This window comes from Paramormyrops kingsleyae, chromosome 11, assembly GCF_048594095.1.
Source record: "Paramormyrops kingsleyae isolate MSU_618 chromosome 11, PKINGS_0.4, whole genome shotgun sequence".
Classification (NCBI taxonomy): domain Eukaryota; kingdom Metazoa; phylum Chordata; class Actinopteri; order Osteoglossiformes; family Mormyridae; genus Paramormyrops; species Paramormyrops kingsleyae.
Genome location: NC_132807.1, coordinates 7,178,444 through 7,186,170, shown reverse-complemented (window position 1 = coordinate 7,186,170; position 7,727 = coordinate 7,178,444). Strand labels below are relative to the sequence as shown.

Genomic DNA, 7,727 nt, shown 5'->3' with positions numbered 1-7,727 from the left:
TTGCAAAAGTAAAACCACTTTACATGGCGCAACAAGCCATAAAATTGGCCGTAAAATGAATCAGTACAACGTGTTATTGTGCAAGTCTACAAATGACATTTAGCTGCTTGGTTGATACATTTACCATTTACTTACAGTTTTTACCCATCCATGATGATCCAGACACAGATACCTCTTTAAATCTAGGTCAGAACCTGCAATTAACCTTTTGTATAAAGGTCAAAGGTGTTCAGTTTGGCCCTAGATGCACTGCTTCTTTGTGATGGCCTATGTTTTTGCTGAGAGAGACAGAGAGATGCAGAGAGAGAGAGACACGCAGACAGACAGGTTCCTCACCTACACAGATCCTGCCGTCGGCCGTCAGCTCGTATCCTTCACGACACACGCATGTGAAGGAGCCCAGCGTGTTGATGCAGTGCCCGTTATGGCAGAGGGTCCTCTGCGAGGAGCATTCGTCCATGTCTGAGAAAGGAGGTGTGGTTAAATGGCAGCCGTGACAGCAAGGATGGGCAGGGGAGAGCTGGCGATATGGCAGGTCAGACCACCGACCTCATAGGAGATGGCAAAAAGAGAGGGAACGTTGGGGAAACGCTCACCGATACAGTCGTTGTTGTGGGACAGCTCAAAGCCAGGGTAGCACAGGCAGTTGTAGGACCCCACTGTGTTCTTGCAGATCCCGTTCGCACACGGCTGTCTTTCACACTCGTCCACATCTGTATCCGACAGCACAGATATGTCATGTGGCCCAGCCTTCTAGTATCACAGGCCTCTACTATCGGTTCTGTAGGCCTGCATTTCCTCTTCTCTATATACATATATCTATGTTCACTGTTCATGCCTTGAGCCAGTGAAACTCACCTATACACATAGACAGATCGGGAGTGGCCTTGAAGCCGTTTGGACACACACATTTGTAACTGCCGTCAGTGTCATAACACTTCCCAGGATTACAGATGCTGGGGTTCTCAATGCATTCATTGCGATCTGAAAGGGGAGGAGAATGGTAGGTCTTTGGGGGTTAGGGAACCCTGGTCCAATGTGATGTAACTGAATAATTTAGCAACAACAGGAATAGGAAACTATTACAGCCAGAGCCTCACTCACTCACACACACACACACACACACAATATGCTGGAGCAAAGTTTAATACATAAAACTCTTGCTTAGAAGCGAGCAACAAATCGATGAATAACAGTTTTGAATAATATCCAATGCTTAAAATAACTTAAATTTTTCTCTGCTAAATAACAAATGTTCTCATGTCTCAATTTTCCCGAACAAGGGAAATAAAACCACAGTCAACAGACAATTTCTGAAACATTATTTAACCTAGTAGATCTTTTCGGAAAATCTTGACTAATCACTACATTATTAAAACTGCTGTATGCATAGGAGACAAGAAATGAAGTGTTTTGCTCTTTGCACTACTAAAATCTTCAGTATTATGAAAATTTGTTGTTCAAACTCTATCACTGCAAACTCTATCATTGCAAATCTTATTTTCTGCCAGTCCAGCGTTAGACTGAGGAACCACATCCACAATACATATTTCTTATGTTCAGGTGCCTCTGCTCTGCTCAGCAGGATAGTGGAGGATGGAGAGCCTTCTCTAGGCTGAGGACGCACCCAGGCACTGTCCGGTGGGGGTGAGACGATAACCCTGCTTGCATTCGCAGCGGAAGCTCCCCGGCAGGTTCAGGCACTCTGCGTTGTGCTGACACACCGGCCCGTTCTGGCACTCGTCGATGTCTTCATAGGACACACAGCAAGACATGAAACTCATCAGGTCACAGACATGTGACACGCGAGTCGGCTTTTGCCAACATCCGAGAAAGTTCAGAATTGTCCGCTTCCCAGTGAACGGGATGGACACGGGGACTGAAAAGCAGGAACCGACCTTCGCAGATGAGGAGCTTGTCATTGTAGATGAAGCCTGCCGGACACTCGCACCTGAAGCTGCCGATCATGTTGATGCAGACCCCGTTCTCACACACACCTGGAATCTCTCGGCACTCGTCGATATCTGACAAACAACAACGGATTCCTCACAGGCAACAATACACTGTACACATATCAATGATAACTGTTATGAGTAGCATTAGTGTATATTAGGTGAAGTTTACAAGCGTTTTCTTTACCAATGACCTGTCCGGTGTAAATGTCAATGTAATATCCAGGCCTCTCACTGCCACACAGGATGGTGAAGTCATCTACAGTACAGAGCGAGAGAGCCAGCAGTGGATTAGTGGGCCCTCGGGGCTTCAGCGAGTCCTGCTGGTCGCCCCGACACCCTCCCGGGTGCATGACTCACTGGTGCTGGGCACAGGGCACTGTTCGCACGGCTTGTTCCAGGCCCGGCCGATGTTGTACGAGCAGCAGCACATCTTCTTGGTCATGTTGAAGGCCAGCTCGCCGTCGCAGGTGCCATTTTCCGAGTGGAAATGCCGGAAGCACAGGCTCTTTCTCATGTCTGGAGTCAAAAGACAAAGAAGAAAAATAACCAAACTAGGCGACATGCAGACGCTGTCAACACGGACGACTTCTTGAGGTCTTCGACAGCACCGCCTGCCTATAAATATGGCTTCCAGACTGACTGAAGCTGGTTTGAAGAGCGGCCATCTTACCCATGCAGTTGTTTCCACCGTTGACCTGCATGTAGTCCGGTGGGCAGATGCAAGTGTAGTTTCCAATGGTGTTGTAACACTGGCCCGGTCCACAGATCCCTGGTCTCTCGCATTCATCAACATCTACGGCAACAGTCATTCATTCTCTACACTGCTGACCAAGCACGTTAAAAACAACAAAAGCCATTTTGCCTGTTGATTGTGAAACTTGGGACACATAAGCAGATGAATACAGATTCTTGATTCCTCTCCAGTAAGAACACTCCACTGAAAAGACTTAAGTACAGTGAGTTCTGTCTCTCACAGTACGGTTTTCTGAATTCTAAACTATGTATTTAGCAGAGCTTGCCCTTGTCCAGGCTTGGGACCACAACACAAGGCCCTGTAACTGCTGTGGGTTGCCTTGGGCTCAGCACAAGGGCAAATTCAACCACACTGCTACAATTCCTCAGCTTGTGTGACATGTTGGTGCAGGTCTGGCAGTAAAAATGCATCAGTTTTTGTCAAGACGGGCCGCATGACAGACCTGGTCTCGATTTCATTTCAGTTAATGATCCCCCATTTTTTTTACCTTCACAGATTCTGGTCTCCTCGTTCAGTTCAAAACCCTTAGGACATTCGCAATGGAAACTCCCAAAGGTGTTGATGCAGGATCCTCCTTGGCACAGGCCTGGAAGTTCCTGACACTCGTTGATGTCTGTCAAAAACAAAATGAGGAAGGACAATCTCCAAGGGACACACTCTACTGCACCTTAAAATTGATCCCCTATAACTGCATTATGAGAGCAAAGGCAATGAAGATGAGTCTCACCTTCCAAAATGACAGTGATGGGGTTGGGCCGGAATCCTTCCCCTCCAGGACACAGGGTTTTGTATAAGGCTGAAGGAGAGCATGAAAATTTAGCATAATAGGGGCTGTTCCCCATGTCACCTAATCCCTTATTTCATGTTATTTAACGACAGCCAAAATAAAATACAATAAAGTCAAATACAAGAGAAACACAGCGTGAGTACTAATGCTATACGATACACATATCTGTCATCTACTGTTCAGTACACCATTTTCAGTTCGGTACACAATGAAATGAATGAATATATTTATTGACACAGGTGGAACCAAAATTGAAAAATAAATGTTCAACACTAAAAACATTATTCTGATTGTAGCTGTGAGGTGGTTACAGTCTGTTATGGGCAGTTTAGGAAAATTTAAGTGGTCCCAATAATTAATACCAATACAGAAGAGAGAGTACTTAATAGGATCAAGACTGTTTGTCACCTTGGTTATGTTGCTGGAAACACATCCAATATACTAACTCATTAGAGATTGGTGTGTTTATGTCCAGGGACGGCAGAAATAGCCTCTGCAAGTTAGTCTCCCTGTGGCATTTTTAACAATATAATAATTTTAATTTTGCTGGGAAATTCAGATCAGGCTCAGTTCTGGCTTTCTGTTTGTTCTGTTTATCGCTACAAATATGGTACCATACTCAGTAGTGTCATGACCCGTCCTGGCCATCGCCCAGTATGACCAGCAGGGGTCACTGCTGCTCCTCCAGAACCCTCCTGTTTCTTCCCAACTACATCCCATTCTTTTCAGTCCCTCATTAGTCCCGTATATACGTGCTTCCCAGTCTGGTGTTCCCCAGTCCAATCATTAACGTCAGTCTTCCTGTTGCCTGTGTCCTTCCCAGTCCCAGCCTTCCCATTTTGACCCCTCGCAGTCCTGTTTCTTTCCTGCTCCTGTTTTTATAATGAGACAGGGATGCCCAGACCTCTCTCTCTCCAGCCATCTCCTCCAGCCACCTCCCCCAGGGGAATACCAAGGTGCTCTCAGGCCAGCTGAGAGATATAATCTCTCCAGCATGTGCTGGTTCTGCCACCTCAACAGACTCCTGTTGGAGGAAGAGCGGCTCCTTTGAGTCCTGAATGCCCAATCATCTCACCCTACCTCTAAGGCTGAGTGAAGATGCTCTGCAAAGGACCACAGGTGAGGAACACAGATTGACTGGTACATGGATCACTTTGCCTTCTGGCTCAACTCTCTCTTCAAAACAAATTGTTTTCACTGATGTTTAGAACCTGCACCAAACTGTGAACCCAAAACCAAGGTTTGTGCAGAACTGTGACCTTTGTTTACCATTACACCCATAATAAACACACACACACACACACACATCTAATTCTACATTGTCTGAATAAGTCTACATTACTGAAGCCTGTGTTTCAAATAATAAAGGCCTTGATAAATACTTAATTGCCTGAATGAGATGTGCTGTTTCTGGAACATTCTGTATTTGTTATATGTGTTCTGCAGAACCCTACTAAACTGGAATTTTGGTAACTGATTAGAGGATTATCCAACTACAGCAAGACTCACTGGAGTTGACAGGGGGGCAGGCCTCACACGGGTGTCCCCAGGCGCGGCCCTGAGAGCAGCAGCACGAGGCCTTGGACACCGCCACACCGATCTCGTTGGAACAGTCCAGATTCTCAGACGCGTCGCCTCGCAGAATCACATCCAGGTAGCAGTTGCCAGATCGAGTGTCTAGGAAACAGCGCACATATTAATGGAAGATGAGTCTTTAGTGTATGGTAATCTTGTCCTTAATTGAAAAAAGGTGATTCAATATGGTCCTACTGACTGGACTCCTGCATCATTCATAAATTTCCATGAGGCCATTCTGGATGTTTCTCTGCTCAGACACACCTGTTAGCCTTAAATATAACTGTGTTAAATTGCACACAAGCTAAAACTGGGAGTTTACAGTGGGTGCAGGGACCCGAGAGGATTCCTTTCCCATGAGGCCCTGACTACGCGTCTCACCCACGCAGCCAACCCCGGTCGGGTTCAGCCTGAAGTCCGGTGGGCAGTTGCAGATGTAGCTGCCTTGAGTGTTGATGCAGATGCCGCTGATGCACGTGGTTGGAATGGAGCACTCGTTTATATCTGGAAAATATACCAGGAATTAATGAGTGCCTTTGGGGTGAGCGAACCAGACTCTTGGTTTGACAGGCAGAGATTCTGGGTCCTGTAATGGGTCCCAGTGGGCGGGGGGGCAGCCTCTACCTGTGCAGTTGACCCTGCTCTTGTCCAGCTCGTACCCTGTGTCGCATTCACAATGAAAAAAGCCTGGTGTATTCTTGCACCTCCCGTTGAGGCAGATATCTTCAAAGGTGCACTCGTCTATGTCTGTGAACAGAAAGATGAGACAGACACTTAACTAGCCATGGTGATACAGAAATCAAGTCCACAACAATTCAGTTGACTTGTCTTGTCATAGCCAATAGCAGACTTGGGAGACAGTAAATGGATCCTGTATAGCTGGATGGAGCTGGTTCTCAGCACGGAGGTGCAAGCTCACCCTCACACGCCTTCCCATCTGGAGTTGGGATGAAGGCCATGTCACACTCGCAGCGGTAGCCGCCCGGCACATTCAGGCAGTGGCCGTTCTCGCACAGGTCGACGTTCTCTGCACACTCGTCGACGTCTGTCTCCGAACCCGGCGAGGCGGAACACAAAAAGAAACAGACGTTCACAGTTTCAGAACAGGTCCAGCCAAAAGCGGTGAGTGCTGAGCTACTGAAACAGCACCAGGCGTCACATATTCCTCATCACAGGAGTACAGTTACTGCCTCTTTTAAAAATCCACGCTTCAGCGACCTTGACCGTGATCCCACCCGTGCTCGGTAACAAATTGTGGGCCGCATTTTCACCGGCTGCCAAGTTTTACCCTGCAGCCTTAACGCCGGTAAGATTAGCAGTAGTGCTGTGATGAAATCCCCCAAGTGGACGGCGGTCAGTGCACACGGAACGTCAGCGCCAACGCATGCTGGATCCATTTAGTCACGTCTATATATTTCCAGTAATAACCATTCGAAGGTTGCTGTAATCTGCAGTGATTATATTCGGAGAATTGGGAAGTGGTTTTCAAATGTAATGAGCTTTGCATTTTAATTGTAATTCGTGTTCATGTGAGAAATTAGCAAAGCATTTGGGGTCTGAGTTCACTGAAATGAGTCAAGCCAATAACAGAAATACATATAAAACAGCAACATTATCCACCATAACCTTCCTAGACATAACAAGAAATACCATCAGAGTTTGTACTGTAAGAGATACGTTTTCATCAGGGATATGAAACGACTTCTCTACTCAGACGCCCTGAATTAACCTGCAAGCATGAAAGCACAGGGCCGGAGCTCTGTTAGCGTGTATTGCGGGGCGGGTGGACAGCGCGGGGGCTGCAGAGACCTGTGCAGAAGAAGCCGTTCCCGGTGAAGCCCTCCTTGCAGACACAGCGGTAGGAGCCCATGGTGTTCCTGCACTCCGCGTTGTGGTTGCATTGGTTGGTGTCGGTGGAGCACTCGTCCAGGTCTGCAGCGTACAGGTGGGTGGGGTTCACAAGGGGTCCCAGATGTACAACAGCGTGGGGGAGGGGTCTCAGACATACAACAGTTCAGCTAACATTCACATCTGTTTATTTATTTTTTTAATTTAGCATATGCTTTTCTCCAAATCCCACGTACAAGCAAGGCAGACAGTACATGGCAGCTGTCAAGGACTCGAATAGGTATAAGTTGAGCCAGGCTTGTGACAGATAAATACCCAGTAAGAAGTGTATGGAGGATCAGAATGCAAGAGCTATACAGCAGAGCTCAGGCATCCTCACTTCCAGCCGGAGTCATTGACTGAAGCAAACCAGAAATGCCCCCTGGTGGCAGGCGGGCGCGTCGCGCTCACCGGTGCAGGTTATGCCGTCGCCGATCCAGCCGGGCCCACAGCTGCACTTGAAGCTCCCTGCCGTGTTGGTGCACAAGGCGTGCCGGTCACAGTTGTGCGCGCCGATCTCACACTCGTTAATATCTGCGGAGAAGCCATCCAGACAGACGGGAATAAACACACTGTCCATCACAAGCAGGGCAACCCAGTAAAGTCACCGAAAATAGTAGCTGCCAGAACGATCTGACTGCTACACATACTGGCTACCTATCCTGAGGGATTAGGCACTGCCCACCACACCTGCATAAAGGTCACAAAAACAGCCCACATTACAAAATCATACTTTTCAGTACGCCAAACTTGCTGCGTGATGACTCGC

General features: G+C 47.5%; 1 protein-coding gene across 1 annotated transcript in view; it reads right to left on the bottom strand.

Moving 5' to 3' along the window:
- Window positions 1-7,727, bottom strand: part of LOC111845071 (fibrillin-1-like) — a 66,984-nt gene that overhangs the window by 17,549 nt on the left and 41,708 nt on the right. Inside the window, exons 33-48 of the mRNA XM_072717944.1 lie at window positions 7,370-7,492; window positions 6,881-7,003; window positions 5,991-6,116; window positions 5,696-5,818; window positions 5,453-5,575; window positions 5,006-5,173; window positions 3,437-3,505; window positions 3,197-3,322; window positions 2,626-2,748; window positions 2,313-2,471; window positions 2,140-2,211; window positions 1,899-2,024; window positions 1,628-1,750; window positions 859-984; window positions 597-713; window positions 337-462 (exon numbers count right to left, since the gene is read on the bottom strand). Of these exons, the coding sequence (XP_072574045.1) occupies window positions 337-462; window positions 597-713; window positions 859-984; window positions 1,628-1,750; window positions 1,899-2,024; window positions 2,140-2,211; window positions 2,313-2,471; window positions 2,626-2,748; window positions 3,197-3,322; window positions 3,437-3,505; window positions 5,006-5,173; window positions 5,453-5,575; window positions 5,696-5,818; window positions 5,991-6,116; window positions 6,881-7,003; window positions 7,370-7,492 (1,953 nt within the window). The remainder of the gene's footprint in view (window positions 1-336; window positions 463-596; window positions 714-858; window positions 985-1,627; window positions 1,751-1,898; window positions 2,025-2,139; window positions 2,212-2,312; window positions 2,472-2,625; window positions 2,749-3,196; window positions 3,323-3,436; window positions 3,506-5,005; window positions 5,174-5,452; window positions 5,576-5,695; window positions 5,819-5,990; window positions 6,117-6,880; window positions 7,004-7,369; window positions 7,493-7,727) is intronic.